This window comes from Jaculus jaculus, chromosome 12 (assembly GCF_020740685.1).
Source record: "Jaculus jaculus isolate mJacJac1 chromosome 12, mJacJac1.mat.Y.cur, whole genome shotgun sequence".
Taxonomy (NCBI): Eukaryota; Metazoa; Chordata; class Mammalia; order Rodentia; family Dipodidae; genus Jaculus; species Jaculus jaculus.
The window spans coordinates 95554184-95571522 of record NC_059113.1 but is presented as its reverse complement, the minus strand read 5'-3'; the positions used below and the strand labels follow the sequence as shown (position 1 = coordinate 95571522).

Sequence of the window (17339 nt, the reverse complement as noted above, 5' to 3'; positions counted from 1 at the left end):
AGCAAACGAGAGAGAGAGAGAGAAAGAGAGAGGGGGAAGGAAGGAAGGCCGGCAGGCAATGATCAACTGCTAGACTAAGGTAACTGCCTTGGTTCAATGGGGCTTGGGAACTGTGAAATCCAAGGGCACGTGGGCGAGGCCAGGGGCATCCCTCAGCAGTAAATGACTTGCCTAGAGCACAGCAAGCTGTGGGTCTGATATGCATGCACACACGCTATAGCTAGAGCGCCGTGGTAGATGCTACCAGGAACAACACCCCTAGTTAGAGAGCAGTGGCAGCATTGCGCTCTCTTGACCAACATCCTTAGCTGGAGAGAGCAAGTCGGGACAGGATGCTGCCATTAAAAACAACAGCCCTGCCTGGAGAGAGCTGGGGCAGTGCTGAGCACATGAAAGCAGTAGGTTGTCCTTTGCATGTGGAATTTGTGCAGAAGGCAGGGCACCATGCCTGGTATTTCTTAAGAGAGTTTCTTCTGTGGCAAGGAAGGAACCCAAAGGATTACTTGTCAAGGAACTGGTTCCATCAATTACAACTGGAGAAAACTACCTTCCTGCAGGGGGTGGAGGGAGATGACTTGGGGACATTTGAAATACCTTGACCTGTTATGACGCACTATCCTCCAAGGAGTCTGAGCTAGCAATTACTCACTGGCAATGAAGTCGCCCATCACCTTATTGAGCACATAGGTAAGTCATAGCTCCGGACTGACTGACTGCAATGAGCAAAGCCCACACAAGTCACAAACATCAGCAGAGACCAAAGCAATCTGATTCTGCCGCTCTGCTTCCCCACCGTGCAGCGGCCACAGCTGTGCGTGCGCACTGCCTGCACCGGAATCGCAGCTGCTGAGCTTTTCTGCTTCCACTCTGCCGTCTAGCGGCTGAGGCACAGGAGAGATGGGGTCCTCTGGGACTCGGCCCTTCAGGACCCGAGGCAAGCGTTGGTCGTGGAGGGCACAGTCAACACCCTGGTTGAAGAGTAGGCTGCGCCTCCTTCTTAAAGCCGGGGGCTGAGTTTCTAATGGGCCTCGTGGCAACTTTGGTTGTGAAGGAACTTTGTGAGCATTTAGTAAGCGCCTACTGTAGTCAGAATTGTGCATCCGGTATGAAGAAATGAATGGAGAACACAAGACAAAACAAGAACAGACACACACTCAATGAAAGCTAGACATAAAGGCAAAAGAAACAGAGCAGAATGCCATGAAGAGAAATCTAGACTAACACAGTGCAAGGCCTGCAGGAAGATGTTCCAATCTCTTTATACGGAGGGTGAAGGACAGGCCAGACACCAGACCCAGCTGCCTAAGGGATGTGTGATGCTACAGAGAAACGAACACGGCTCCAGAAGCAACTTTGTTTTTTGTTTTTTTTTTTAACATAACTGACAGAAATTAAGTTTTTACGGATAACTACATCAATATCAAAAGAATGTCCACAAGTATAGGAAAACCCACTTCCTTTCAGAGAGAATTTATGATCCAGTCTTGGGTAAGGGAAAGACCGGGCAAACACACACATAGTACATACATGTGAAGTAATACTAAATGGCTAATACTGACTAATCTTCATGGTCAGAATTTTTTTTTTAATGCTAAATGATTAAGAAAGACAGTATACCATGGCTCCCTACCAAACTAAAGTACAGGGAAGACTGCTGGAAAGTAAAGATTGGGTTAGATCCCTGAGGACAGGTAAGAATGCCTTGAGCAAATAAGAGAGAGAAAGAGGGTGGGGAGAGGAAGATGAGGCTGAGGAAATCCAAGTGTACAGAAAGAACATGGCGGCCAAAAAGGTGCCACTCTGGAAGCATTTTTCTTTTAAAAAACTGCGTGTTTTCATTAATATGTGTTTCAAATGTCAGTCTCTTGGGAGACGGCGCTCACTGGGGGTGGGAAGGGAGGAAGGGGTAGGGGACGGTGGGAGGTCTATTAGCAGGTGTGGCTAGATAAAAGGATTAACTAATTTCTTTTTTTAAAAAAACATTTTATTTTTATTTATTTGTGGGGGGGGTGGTAAATGGGCACACCAGAGCCTCTAGCCACTGCAAAGAAACTCCAGATGCATGTGCCACCTTGTGCATCTGGCTCACGTGGGTCCTGGGAAATTGAACCTAGGTCTTTTAGCTTTGCAGGCAAGCACCTTAACCACTGAACCATCTCTCTAGCCTAAGGATTGACTAATTTCTAATGTTTTGTAGCATAGTAGAATAACTGGCTGAGGACTAGCTGTACATTTCAAAACAGTCAGCAACACCCTCTCCCCCAGTGATAAAGGATTGAGGTGCTCAATACACTAATAACCTCACCCTATCACTTCGCATGGACTAAAATGCACACACAGTTACTGGGTACCAATTAGAAGCCTATTAACAAAACAGGAAGAGAGTCTACTTATTGCAAGCTCACTCGACAGAGAATCTGTCTATAAGCAACACAGGCTGGAATCGGAAGGGAGGGCCCAGGGGTCCAGGTTAGAGCTCAAAAACCTGTCACCTGGATGAGTTAGAAATGCAAGCTTTGGGGCCCCTTCTCAGGCCTACACGATCATCAGCCCTGTGGTGGGGCCTTGGAGGAGTGCGGTTTTTTGGCTTCCCGATTTTTAAATAAAGCAGAGCCTAGCACCTGAGAAGCTTGTGCTCCACTAAGGAGGAGCCACATCCCCAGCTCAGGAGCGTGGGTTTTAATAAGCCCAAAAGGCGAGTCTGAAGTACGCCCACTGGGGGAGCGCTCATCTGTACACCAGGGTAAGTTCTGAGCTAACAGACACCTGAAAATCCTCTGAAAGAGACCCTGGAAGCACTTTCTTAAACAGAAAAAATATATATATCAAGCTCTTGAAGTGGGAGCCAATGTGCATCACAAGAAAAATCCCTGTAGCCAGATGTGGTGGTGCATGCCTTTAATCCTCATACTCGGGAGGCCGAGGTAGAAGGATCACCGTGAGTTCCAGGCCAGCCTGGGACTACACAGTGACTCGGAACTACACAGTGACTTCCAGGCCAGCCTGGGTCCGAGCAAGACCCTACCTCAACAAAACAAAATTCTCCTTTGCTGGGTGTTCCCCACTCCCCTCCCTTTCTGGCTCTCAAGGTTGGGGTGCTTCTTGGGACATTTTCAAATGTGCCTGAAGAGGAGGCTGGGGTGTTCTCTCCTCATTTGATTTTATCACCAAAAAGTTCCAACTCTGGTTTCAGGCCCGGGCTGGTTGTCAATTGAGCAGTGGCAATGCCGTGGCTCACAAGGTCACTTTTCTGCAGAACCACAAAGGAGGAAAGATGCCAAACTAAACTGTTCTCCGCTGACTACATGACACACGAATTCTGAAGGAAATGATTAGGGTTCTGGTTTTCACTCACTCGCCCCGAGATGTTACATTGAACTCCTTAGTGGCCAGGGTTACAGGTGCTGGGTGCCTAGACAAGTGACTGATTGTACTACTGCTCCTAGTACTGAACTGAAAGGGACTTCTTAGTGTTGTGGAAGAGAGAAGGTGGGAGGAATATTTCAGTATATATCATTTGAACCCACAGCATTTAATCTTCCACTTATAAAGCAAACATATGATGGTCTTGGGGGCCAACAAGCTACTCTGGGGAACGTCTCCATACTTGGGCATTTTACTCTGATTTTATGTTAGCTTTTCAGCACCTTCAAGTCGCCCCAAAATTTCAGCATGCCCAATTTCTCTCAAGTCTCTCTTAATACTTAATAAGTTCATAATGATTTCATGCGAATCCAGCTGAAACTATAAAAAGCTTAGGAAGATGAGGAACACTTTCCAATCCATTTCAAGTCCCAAGAATGCCCAGCTGGGGTCAGATGACATCATTATCAACGATCTATTTCAAGCAACTTTGGTTTAAAAAAGATTTAATACTCTTTGGATGAATTATGCATACATTTTTGCACGTAATTTGATCGGCTCACCAAGTAAAGCCTTGTGGCTATCTGTGAGGCGGTTTCTGCCTTCTCGTCAGCTACGTTCTGAGTATTCTGGAGGTCGCACGTCTCCCTATTCTGCACGGAATCCACAGCCTCCATCATCACAGCAAGAGAAACTCCCAGGCAGTCAAGTTCAAGGTTTTCTGTATTTGTATTATTTGTCCTCATAGACCTCAGCCGGTGCGCACACATTCAGAGGAGGTAAGATCAGATGTCATTCACTAAGTCTCCATGGTGCACAGTGCTATGGGGTAAAACCGACCTTAAGGCCATCAGAGCCTCGTCAGAAAGAACAGGGAGTGATGTCTCATCCTTCTCAGTGGTTACAGAACCAGCGAAAAGACAAGCTGAGCAAGACAGCAATAAACTTCTCTGCATGACCAGGACCTGTCACAAACGGAACACGCACACCTGGAAGTCTCTCTTCCAGACTGCAAACACAGAGACTGGTAGAGAAAGGGTCTGCCGCACAGCCCTTCTCCCTTGGGCAACCACAATGGACAGACAGTGTCTGTGGGCCTAGGGCTTGTTGGTCACATAAATTCCAGCAGGAAAATGGGGGTGGCTCTCCTTCCCTCAGCATAGCAACTTACGCAGTCGAGGCCCAGTCTCCGCAGCTCCCCACATCTGCCAGAAGGTGGTTTAGGTCTGGTCCAGAAGGCCCGTGGGCATGGGCAACTGAAGTCACGGGAGATGTGGAGGAGAGTGAATCCTGACTGCTGGTGGGGGTGACCTCCTTGAGAGGGCTGGGGCTGTCACCTAGAGAAGGAAAAAAGATAAACTTTCAAACAAATACTCCACTAACAATAACCTGAGATTACTTGACTAGTCAAATTATATTCAAAACTACATTTGGAATTTCAGTCTTAAAGCATGTAGCTATTCTGCCTTTGAAGGTTTGAAGGTCCTCTTGTGTGTGTGCTTTTAAACAAAAGACATTTAAACCCAAGACTGTTACCATTTCAGACTTGAATGTCCCCCCCCAAGACCCCTCGGCCAAAGCTCAGCCCCTACCCAATCGCACTATTGATAAGTGGTGGAAACACCAAGAGGTGAAGCCTTATGGAGCTCTTCCTGGTCAGAGGCGGTGTGCCCTTGCAGGAACAGTGGAGCCCTCCCTTACTCTCCCTATAGAGTTGTGCTGCACCCACGTATGCCCTCAGCCTCACCGCAGGCCAAAGGAAAAGAAGTCATGAGTGAAGTAAATCTTTTTTCTCTATAAGTTGGTCGGACCCAGCTGTTTGTTATAGTAACAGAAAGCTGACACACATGCTCAGTTGGACGTAGTTCCAAACTGGTAGATATGGGAAAACAAAAATGAAATTTCAAGAAGCCATTTAAGCTGAACTAAGCCAAAATCCACATTCAGAACTCTGCATAAGAAATCTGCCCCCTGTGGGCTGGAGAAATGGCTTAGCAGTTAAGGTGCTTGCTTGCCTGCAAAGCTTAAGGACCCAGGTTCAATTCCCTAGGACCTAAGTAAGCCAGATGAACCAGGTGGCACATGTGTCTGGAGTTTGGCTGCAGTGGCTGGAAGCCCTAACTGGTTGGCTCGCTCGTTCTCTCTCTCTCTCTCACTGCCTCTTTCTCTTCTCTTATAAAATAATAAAATAAAGCTAGGCGTGGTGGTGCACACCTTTAATCCCAGGACTCGGGAAGCAGAGATAGGAGGATCGCCATGAATTCAAGGCCACCCTGAGACTGCACAGTGAATTCCAAGTCAGCCTGAGCCAGAGTGAGACCCTACCTCGAAAAAGCAAAATAATAATAATAATAATAAAATAATTTTTTAAAATAAAAAAGAAAGGTGCCTAGTATGTAGGTAATGCCAAGAGAGGAATGAAGAAAACATAATCATAAAAATCAGAACAAAGGAAAACAAAACCCTAAATGCAGCCATGATGGCTTCTTAATTGGAACTAATGACAAACCTTCGGGAGAGCCCAGAGCAGCATGGCTGTTATCCAACACCTCATGTTCTAGCCACCCACTCACTCTTAAAAACTTTTTCAGAGCTGGAAAATATGCTTTAACTGTTAAGGCACTTGCCTTCAAAGCCACAGGACCCAGCTTCCATCCCTCAGAATCCACACAAGCCAGATGCTCTGGAATTTGCTTGCAGTGGCCAAAGGCCCTGGTGTGTCCACCACTCGCTTGTCTGCCCTCCCCACTCAAATAAATAAAAATAAACAAAACCTTTTTCAGTAACATTGTGGATAAACGGAATAACATTAAAAAGAGATCTAGTTCTATGAGCTGGCATCCAGGATTTCGCTTTCTCTTTTAAAAACATTCATTTGTAGCCAAGTGTTGTGGTGCACGCCTTTAATCCCCAGCACTTGGGAGGCAGAGGTAGGAGGATCGCTGTGAGTTCAAAGTTATCCTGCGACTACATAGTGAATTCCAGGTCTCCCTGGGCTATAGCGAGACCCTACCTCAAAAAGCCAAAACAAACAAACAAAAAAAAAATCATGAGAGAAGGAAAGAATGCATGAAAATGGGTGCACCGCCCAGGGCCTCTGGCCACTACAAATGAACTCAGACACATGCACCACTTTGTGCATCTGGCTTTATGTGGGTTCTGGGCTTTGCAGACAAGTACCCTAACTGCTGAGAAATCTCTCCAGCACCATGGGTTGCGATTTCTAATAGTTCAATTTATCAAAATTCCAGACGGAGAGAATTATCATTTCCCTGTGAACATCAGGGGGATGGAATACGAGAATTTAGGCTTCTAGAGTGGCTGCCGGGGAAGCATTTAAACCAAAACTAAAAAGCATTTCCTAAATGCTCTGAGTGATTTATGCATTCACAGAAGGCCATTTCATAATGCCTGTTTACTATTCATTACTGGCTTGGGCAGAAAAATACAAAAGACAGAAAAGAGATCTGGCCAAGAACAGCTGTTTCCCTCAACTGGTGTTCTTGCTTTCATGATAGAACCAGCTTCCCTGAGATGCGCTGGAATGCCACCCACCAGCTTGACTTTTTTTTTTTTTGGTACAATCCATAGAACCTACTAAACACTGACTGTCCTGATACCTCACAGCAGAAGCAACGGCCTTTGGAGACAACAGTAGCTTTGCCTTGATGTTACAGATGATGGGTCGTGATGGTTAGCCAACACTGCTACAGAAGCAAGCACGGGACCATAACCTCAGCCAGCAACAACTTCGAGCAGAATGAGCCCTCCCAGCTCCCAGTCCTGGACCCTTGGGACGGATTATTCACAAATGCCAGGGTCAGAAAAAAGAAAAAAAAAAAGGCTCACAGAAAACCATTTCAGAAGGACCGCAATGCTCCCAAAACTGAAACATGAGATATTCCAAGCCATGATTAACTTTGATCCCAGGATGCTCATCCTGAAAACAAACTATAGAAACAAAAGCTGACTGGGCTGGAGAGATGGCTTAGTGGTTAAGCACTTGCCTGTGAAGCCTGAGGACCCCAACTTGAGGCTCCATTCCCCAGGACTCATGTAAGCCAGATGCACAAGGGGACACACACATCTGGTGTTCATTTGCAGTGGCTGGAGGCCCTGGCATGCTTATTCTTGCTGTATCTACCTGCATCTTTCTCTGACGCTCTCAAATAGATAAACAAAAAATAAAAAAATAAAAAAAAAATTTTTTAAAAAGAAAATTAAGCAAATTAACTTCCTAACTCAACTCACAACTAAGGTTAAACAAGAATATTTTAGAAATAGAGATTTTAGAACTAGAGCCTTGGGGATTTAGTTCCGTGGATGAGCATTTGCTTAGCAAATGCAAGGCTCTGGGCTCGGTCCTCAGCTTGGCAGGGGTGGGCGGGAGAACCCAAGGGAACTATAGAGATCCAGAAGAATTGGATTCGTGGGGATGGAGGGGCCAGGGATGGTGGTGATGGGAAGAAGATGGGTTGGAGTCAAGGGGCTGTAGCTGGGGGGGGGGGCAGATAATGGGGTGAGCCTATACAAAAGGATAGATAGGGAAGAGTTTTGTGAGAGCCTTCTGTTATCAGCGACTTGCTGAGAAGAGAAGCGTCTCTGAGCACATCTTCTCCCTGAACTAGGCTGGCCTCTGTGGAAAACTCTGCTCTGGCCCCTTCGCAAACACAGTCTAGGAATATTGCTTGATTGCTCTTTCAACAAAGTCACTTTTTCCATAGCCCGTCACCACAAGCAGGGTTAGTAGTAACTGGAGAAATTCAGGCCCAATAGAAGAGCCAATTTGGAGGCAAATGAACCAAAACCCACTGTTAGACCACTGCTATGATCCCTTTTCTTTCTGGAACAGAGCTCTCCTTTTAACAAAGGCTGCTTCTTCCCTGTGCTCGGAGAGCTCCAATCCATCTGGGACTTCTCTGCAAATGAGTACCACTGCAGTCACTGTGAGCTGCCACCGTCCCCTGCAGAACTGAGGAGGTCCTGGCTGGGCACGGTGACAGATACCTGTAAGCTGAAAGCAAAATTCTAAGTAGGAGGCCTGCGCTATATGAAGTTCATGACCAGCTTAGGGTTTTTTAATGTTTTTCTGATTTACTTTTTATTTATTTATTAGAGACAGAGACAGAGAGAGAGAATGGGCTCTCTGGGGCCTGTATCCACTGCAAAAACAAACTCCAGATGCATGCACTGAAAGGCCCAAGAATTCAGAAACCCAGAAATACTATTACGCTCCAAAGGGAGCTTAAGCGGGCCCCTGCATACCTCAAACTCCAGGCTTTACTCTCTGTTGAAAGCAAATAAAGAATCCCTCTTCTCATTATATCAGAGCCCGCTCCTAATATAAAACTAGGTAAAAAGGGCATGAGATAGCCCTCAAGGATGGGAAATGAGTAATGAAGTAAACCACTTATTTGGTTTCTGTCAATAGCCTGCACCATAAGCCTTAATAGCCCACACTGTAAGCCTTAGTAGCCTGCACTATAAGCTGTAGCAGCCTGCCTCAGACCACCAAGGTCATAGGAGACTGATACCACACTCTGCTACCCCCACCCAAGGACCTGCGCAAATGCTGACCACCAAGGTCATAGGAGACTGATACCACACTCTGCTACTCCCACCCAAGGACCTGTGCAAATGCTGACCACCAAGGTCATAAGAGACTGATTGGTCCACGAGGGGCTTGAACAAATTAAACTAATTGGCTTAGAAACTATGGAGTGGCACAAACTGACTGGCTCATACCCCACGGGCTCCTGATGTTAAAAAAATGATTGGTCTAATGCACAGGCTTTGTTAGAAACCCTATAAAAACTGCCCCCTTCCTGCATTCGGGGCTCTGCAGTCCTCTACCCCTGTGCGGTGTACGACTGTGGGCCCCAGCGTGCTTGGAATAAAATCCTCTTGCAGTTTGCATCAAGACTGCTTCTCGTGAGTGATTTGGGGTGTCGCCATATCCGGGCAGAGCGTGGGGTCCTCGTTTTGGGGGTCTTACAGCACCACCATGTATATCTGGCTTACGTGGGACCTAGAGAACCGAACTTGGGTCCTTAGGCCTCACAGGCAAGGGCCTTAACTGCTAAGCTATTTCTCCAGCCCCAGCTTAGGCTTTATAGCAAGACAGAAAAGACATAAACGAAAAGAGAAAAAAGGAAAGGAAGGGGTCTCAAATATAACTTTTTTGTGTGTGATTTGAATGTGAAATATCCTTGTGTGTTTGAACACTTGCTTCCCAGCTAGTGGTGCTGTTTGGGAAGGCCATGAAACCTTAGGCAGGTCACTAGGGTGTGGCCTCGAGGTTTAACAGTCTGATCCACTTCCTGTCTCCTCTCTGTTTCCTGACCACAGATGCAACATGAGCTCATGTTCCTGCCACCATGCCTTCACAGCCATGACAGACCACATCCCTTTAACATAAGAGCCAAAGTGAATGTCCCCTCCCTTAACTTGCCTCTCAAGAGGTACTTGGTTATAGCAATGAGAAAATTAATATCTAGCTGTCCACGTGAACCTGCAGCATGGCTACCAATTAAGGCCTTAGCTAGAAAAATGGACAGTTCTTGATGCAGAGCAGGGCCCCTTCAGAGCAAGTGGGACAAATGTAGCTGGCTTTCTGGCCTCAGGAGGTCGCACCCTGGCCTGCCACTTCTCCGGGCACGCTCCCTGACCGCAGGACAGAGCAGGACACAGCAAGAGCAGCCGGAGTGTCTGAGACCCGCTTTCTCCCCAACTCATTCTTACCAGGCTGTCAATGAGAAGCAGGGCTGGGGAACCGGACAGCAAGCGTCTCGTGTTACTTCTAAAAGACGCCCGGGTGTTTCTAACCACTAGACACAGCAGCTCACTTACACTGCCACTAATCCTTTCCCCAGGCTTCCTGACACAGCACAAAGTGCCATTCAACATGCCGAGCCCCGGTCTGTGGAGACGGCACGTCGTGCCTGCCAGGCAGTGGCAACCGAGCCCTCAGATGAAAGTAATATTGGGAGAAGGCACTGTTTATAGACCGATCAGGTGAAGGCACCTCATCATCCTTTCCTGCCACTTCTTTCAAAGGGCATAAAACTCTCCTCTCTCCCCTCTCCCGCTGACAAAAATCACTGCATTCAAGGGACGGGCTACCACAGAGTGTGCATGCGTGTATATATGTGTGTGTGCATGTGTATGTCTGTGTACATACACACACACACACACACATAGATATCACCATCCCAGAAATTCCAGTTAACCAAAAAAAAAAAAAAAAACAAAGTACTACTTGTTAATTAGCTTAACCATAATAAAACATTTTTTTGTATAAATTCTAAAGCAAGGATCTTAACCCTTATGAAACTAACTTACAATTGAGAATTAACGTGAGACGCACCCATCGTTCATTTATTGATGTCATGCATTCATTCTTCACTCATTTATTCCTTCATGCGGTGGTGCTGGGAATTGAACCGAGGGCCTCACCCACGCTCAGCCTGAATACGCCGCCACACAGCCCTGCTCTCGTCACCTTTCGTCTCATTTCTGCTCGAGGTCAGGCAGCCTCTCCCATTAGGACCACCCTGTCATGGGCACTTACGGACATCTCACATAGGTATAAAAGATGGCAGGCGTAAGTGAGCAAAACTGGCACAGAAATGAAGGCAGGCCAAGAGAGGAGACTTGTTAGAAAACCAGCACAGCCAGGAAGAAACGGACTCCACCAAATCCCACTGAAGCATGGCCCTGCTGCACGAGCTTGCCAACACCTCCCCTTGCCCTGCCCGCCTTGCTCACAACTAAAGCAGCTCTCATTTTGGCATCTCACCGCTCAGTAACAGTTCCACAACTTGATTCGGCCCCAATCTTCCCATCACCCATTAAGAGTGGAGGCCATGTCTCAGGCTTGGTCATTAATCCTTTAAGAACACACTATGTTACCAGGCAAAATCGGGACACTTCAGGAAATAATATCAACTCTCCGCCAGAAGAAATACCAATGCCTTGAGGAACTAAGATGGGATTCTTAAAATCTCAAAGAATTTTTCAAAACCAACACACAGGGTCCTGCTCTCAGCTTCCTCCTTCTAAGTCCTGAGCTTCCCCCACTCTCTTTCCTGACCTGCTTCTGCACACACAAGGCACACCAGGGATGTGAGTTCTGAATCTAAGCCAGCAGGCCCCAGCCCAAGTGTGCCCAGTTTATCACAGGAAACAGGTGACAATAAAGAGAGGAAAAGGTGCCATTAGCCAGAATGTAATTATCCCAAGGGACTCAGATTTGGAGAAAGGGTTGCCAAATCCGAGAGTGGGAAGGGTGAAGCCATGAGGGTGGGAAGCAGCACATTGGGGAGCAACAACAGGAAGACTTTGAAGGAAAAGAGGCCCCCGGTGGAAAAACATTCGAGAACGTGGCCGTTTTCCAAGCCCCAGTGGCTGGATTTGGACAGGGCATGAGGGCCAAGACCGAGAATGGGGTGTGGAGTGGGGAAGGAGCTTTGCTTGCCACACTAGGCCATTCGAAGTCACCTGCAGATGGAGGGAAGACAGTGCAGGGATGACCCAGGGAGGAACACGATGCAAACAAATGGATTCCAGAGCCATCCATGCACTGCAGTCAAGGAACAGAGCTCAGCAAACAGGGTGACTGAGAGAGAAACGGTGAGTCGTGAGTTCTCACACAAACCGGACATGATGGCTACCGGACTTCACTATTCTGGTTGTTATTATTGTTTTTTTTGGTTTTTTTGCAGGCCTTGAGAACAAACCTAGGGGCTCTTCTACCATAACTTCTCACCCATTATGGAATGCATCCTTTCAAAGTATGGGTGGCAAGACGAGCATGTGAACAAATGCTGTATTTATTTATACATCCTTATAGATAACGAGACCTGGTGACTCTGCCACTTCCATTAGTCGAGAGGCTGTTTGCGCCCTTGGTCCTCACACTCCCATGAGGTCTGACTCGGGTTAAGCTTTCCGTTTCTCCTGATGGCACACTGCCTTCTCCGGGCATCCTGCACTCATTTCAAGCCCACACAACCTCTCCTGCGGGGAGGAAGGAGCAAGAGCTCTACACCACCCACCGTTGCCTTCATTCTACTTGGTCATCTTGTCAAAACATATCCAGGACTGGAAAGATGGCTCAGCAGTTAAGGTGCTTGCCTGCAAAGCTGAACGACCCAAGTTCAATTCCCCAGGCCACGTCAAGAGAGATACGCATGCATCTGGAATCTACTTATAGTGGCTGGAGGGGTGGTGCACCCATTCTCTCTACTGCTCTTCTAGCTCTCTCTGCTTGCAAATAAATACTTTAAAGTGCTTAAAATTAACATACATATATTGTTATTTTTTGACTGCTCCCTTTGAGCCCCTTCCTTGCTCTTCCACTTGGCCTTGAACATGGGCATGACATGAATTTACACACAGCTTCTGTGACTCCACAACAATGCTGGGAATGGCTTTCCATGACAGCTAGGCTGTTCTGTGCTCCTCTGTCTTAAACATCAGGTCCACATATGAATAAGGACAAAAAGAAGAAGGTAGAAGAGACCTGGTGCTTTCGTGGAATGCAATGTAAGCACACCTCGCAGTTGCGCGTTTGGTTAGCTGGAAGGCCGCAGCACAGGGCTCACGTCACACCACAATAATCTTGGGCTTCTAATGACCAAGTTGGTTCATCACCGGGATCAGAGGAAGATTTACTGAGAACAAAGTTAACGGTGCTCATAAGATAAGATCACAGTATCCCCTTCCTGAAAAAGCCCAGGCAGGGAACATGTAGTAATGAGAGAAAGCCACCCACATATGCCTCCTGACACCAAAAAGGTAAACTTTGTGTGCACACATTGTGGGTCGGTACCATCATTTCCCTCCTCCCTGTCCCCACTCCACTGGGGTCCCTCCTCGGTGGGCTTGCTGGTATTCCCCATGGGGCTGTGGGTTATGAGTTGTGAAAGCAGCAGTCAGTCATTGGGGCGGGGGAGGCAATGCCTCCCAATATTCTCTCCCAAACTGTGGCTCTTACATGCCTTCCGTTGCCTCTTCAGCTCCGTTCCCTGAGCCTTGACCAGTGTGCTCTAAGCCTACATTTAGAGTTGAGCTCTCGGCAGCCTCTGCATTTCGGCTTTGGTACGTTTTTGAGTGTCCTCTGTGTCTGCCTCCATCGCCCTCACACAGGTGATGGGCTCGCCAAGGAAGCAGCGCTCTTGCTCATCTTGCCTGGTCCTCTGTGGTTTCACCTGGGCCCTGGCTGACGTGCGAGGGGTGGTTCATCTCCTCGGGTCTCCCTACTTTACCGCACATGTGCACCCACCAATGCAGGGAAAGCAGGAATCCAAGATTGACATTTTTAAAAACTAAAAAGATACACATCTACTTCAAACTTGTTCTTCAGGGCTGATGACATGCCTCAGTGGGTAAAGCCCTTTCCATTCAAGTATTAGACCTGAGTTCAGGTTCACCCAAGTACTGGGCAGATAGGTATTGGGTGGCCCGTGCCTGTTATCCCAAAACTCAGAAGGGGGAAAGCCATGGATCCCTAGGACAACCTAGCTATGCTAGCCATATGCGCAACCTCTAGGCTCGGTGAAAAAGCTTGCCTCCGTGAAGAGGGAGGAGTGCCTGTCCCGCACTGCAGTGGTGTGTTCCTCCAGGACCAGCTAGGACTGTCTTCATCAGAAGCAGCTGAGACCACACATGAGCGACTCTCTTTCACCTGCCAACACTCCCTGGCAGAAGGGGGGATGGTCAGGAAAGGGTCCTCAGATTGTCAACTGAGATCTCAGGGCCTCAAGGGGAAGCAGAGTTTATCGGAGGATACAGATGGTGGAAGATCAAGAGATGGGGCACTCCTCCTATTCAGCCACGGGGAGGTCAACATCCAGAGACCTTTTAATGTTATGGGCATTGTGGGGTCTTCATGCTGTTGTAAGTTACCCCACCCCATGCTCTATAAGGAATCCCCACAAACTCACTGGTTCAGCAGAGTGAACTCTGGTGGAATCAAACTTTTAATCGGCTAGGGGAGCAAGTGCCCATGAGCGTCTCCCCAGAAAAGTGTTTGTGCACACATGCACAGGTACACACATACTCTTAAGTAGATGCACACATGTGCGTGTGCACATCGCACACATAAACATGTACAGAAATGATACACCAGAGGCCAGTGGAAGCACGGGCTAAAACACTAACAATTCCAGAACTCGTGAAGCCCAAACAGAACCAGCCGGATACTGAGCTCACCTGGTCCTGAGCTCACCTGGGGTTCTCAGGACCTGAAGGACCCAGGCCCAGGACAGAAGGGTGAGGATCTGTCTCTCTATATGCATGGGGGCTGTGAGTGGCTCACCACACTAAACAGAGGTCAAAAACCTGTGCCTGTCCCACCTGGCTGATGAACTAAATTTGGCAGGTCTGTCTACCCTTTCCACCCCAGAAGGAAAATTATGTGTAGCACTAAGACTTGGTTCTGAACCAAACACCTCGAAGAACTGTTACAAGCAACAGCTGGAGTGGGGGAAAAAAGGAAAGTAGGGAGAACCAAATCCATGACAGACAGACAGACAAACAAACAAACATGCACACCCTTCCTTCATAAGGACCTTGTACACTAGAACTACTAAGAAAAAGAAAAAAGATAGTGTTATGAGCCAATAAATCAAGGGCAAAACCTTCTGTAAACAGGTTTTGCTCAAGTGCATGGGTCAATCAACCAAGGGCTCTGTAAATATGAGCTCAGTTAGTTCATCCCTTATTTCTATCAGGGATTTGGTCACACCTTGGGCAGGGAGGAACTAATACAGTCAGCAAATTTAGCGAATAAGCACATTCAGAGGTTTAGAGATATGTAATAGAGAGAACAAATGTGGAATTGCTGATACATAGGTCCTAGAAGAGAAAAATTGGGTAGAAGATTTCAAGAAGTAATGAAGCATTTCTAAAAATCAAAGAAACTTTAACCTAAAGGACTCAAGGGCGGCAAACAGGAGAATAAAGAAACTAAAAAACGTATGTGAGATATTACAGTAAAATTTAAGTATATTAAATACAAAGAACAAAAACAAAAATGTACACAGACATAAAGGACAGACCATATAAAAAAAGTCTGAGTGGCACGGAATTTTCAACAGCAATACTTAGTACCGAATAAAAGTGTGACAGGGAAAGAATTTTGAGCACAGAACTATACATTCACATGGTCACACTGCCATTCAAATGGGAGGGCATAAGAAAAATATGACACAAGTCCCCTAAAAAGGTCTGTCACCTAAGGAGTGACAAGAAGGGTATCTGACTTAATAATGTGTATTATCTTAAAGAAACTGAGGGCTGGAGAGACAGCTTAGCCGTTAAGGTGCTTGCCTGCAAAACCTAAGGACCCAAGTTTGACTCTCCAGATCCCATGTAAGCCAGGCGTACAAGGTGGCATACACGTCTGGAGTTCAGTTACAGTGGCTGGGGTCCCTGGTGCACCAATTCTCTCTTTCATTAAAAGTAGTAAACAGAATAAAAAGAAGAGGACAAAAATAACCCAGAACCATAATTCTAGAAAATACCGGCACATATATGAGGTACAGGCCAGAGGGAACTGAGAGTCCATTCAACTCTTTGTCTTACTGGGTATGGAGGGAAAAATATAGAGAGCTTAAGAACTCAATAACAGGCCGGGCGTGGTGGCGCACGTCTTTAATCCCAGCCCTCGGGAGGCAGAGGTAGGAGGATCGCCATGAGTTCAAGGCCACCCTGAGACTCCATAGTGAATTCCAGGTCAGCCTGGGCTAGAGTGAGACTCTACCTCGAAAACCAAAAAAAAAAAAAAAAGAACTCAGTAACTAAATCAGACTTTGCCTCTTACCGAGGACAACCACTTTAGAAATAAAGACAGAGCAGATATCATCAGAAACATAAAAGCAAAAGAAAAGAGTAAAAAGTTACTAAATGCATTAAATGAAATATAAAGCAACAGAAATTATAACATAGTGGTAATTATGCTACATAAAAATGTATTATGCTCATGAATGAAAAGATCGTGACTCTTCAAATGGATTCCTTAAATCCAACACTATGAGACATGCTTAAAACAAAAAGATAAAGGTTGAAAGTAAAAGAACAGAGGTTGGATATACTAGGCAAATGTGATCTAAATGAAGCCGGGCGTGGGGGCGCACGCCTTTAATCCCAGCACTCGGGAGGCAGAGGTAGGAGGATCACCATGAGTTCAAGGCCACCCTGAGACTACAAAGTGAATTCCAGGTCAGCCTGGACTACAGCGAGACTCTGCCTCAAAAACAGAGAGAGAGAGAGAGGGGGGGGGGGGGAGGGGAAATGATCCAAATGAAAGATAATAACTTTCATAATCTATGAGGGTTACTTTAAATGGATAAAGAAGCAAGGTGATCAGACAAGAAGAATCCAATAATATAACCCCAAGCAACCAATGACAGGCAAGCAGAGAAATAAGAACCCCCATGAGATTTTAGCAGTCTCTTGGCCATTATATAATAGAAGGAAGCGAAAGAGGGATCTGTCATCAGTCACGCAGAGCTGATCTATAGCAGACAACACTCAACTCCTATTTGCAATAGCTCACGTGGGTCCCATGTACATAGTCGTTTCAACATTACATAAAATATTTTTGAAGGAAAGCTATAAATGAATATAAATGAATTCCAGTGAAAAAATATGCAAATTACCTTCTTAGACCACACCAGAATTGCAGAATAATCAACACTTAATAAATAGAAAGGCACATTTTACAATTTCCATATGGTGACAAACTAAATTTGGTTACAAAGAAAGCCATAATGAAAATTAAGAAGTACTGAAAACTTAATGACAATCAAAACATTTCATATTAAATTGTCTAAGATGCAGGGGGAAAAAAGAACTTTACAGCTTTAAAGGATTAGGAAATAAGAACATTTCTAAACATTTTGTGCCATATTTAAACAGACAATCTTCCTAAATATTGATAGTCAAAGAAAAGCCATGACTGTTTAAATATT

General features: G+C 46.3%; 1 protein-coding gene across 1 annotated transcript in view; it reads right to left on the bottom strand.

Moving 5' to 3' along the window:
- The window catches only part of Arhgap10 (Rho GTPase activating protein 10), a 316109-nt gene that overhangs the window by 22938 nt on the left and 275832 nt on the right, over positions 1-17339 (bottom strand). The window contains exon 20 of the mRNA XM_045131477.1: positions 4535-4700. Within this exon, the coding sequence (XP_044987412.1) occupies positions 4535-4700 (166 nt within the window). The remainder of the gene's footprint in view (positions 1-4534; positions 4701-17339) is intronic.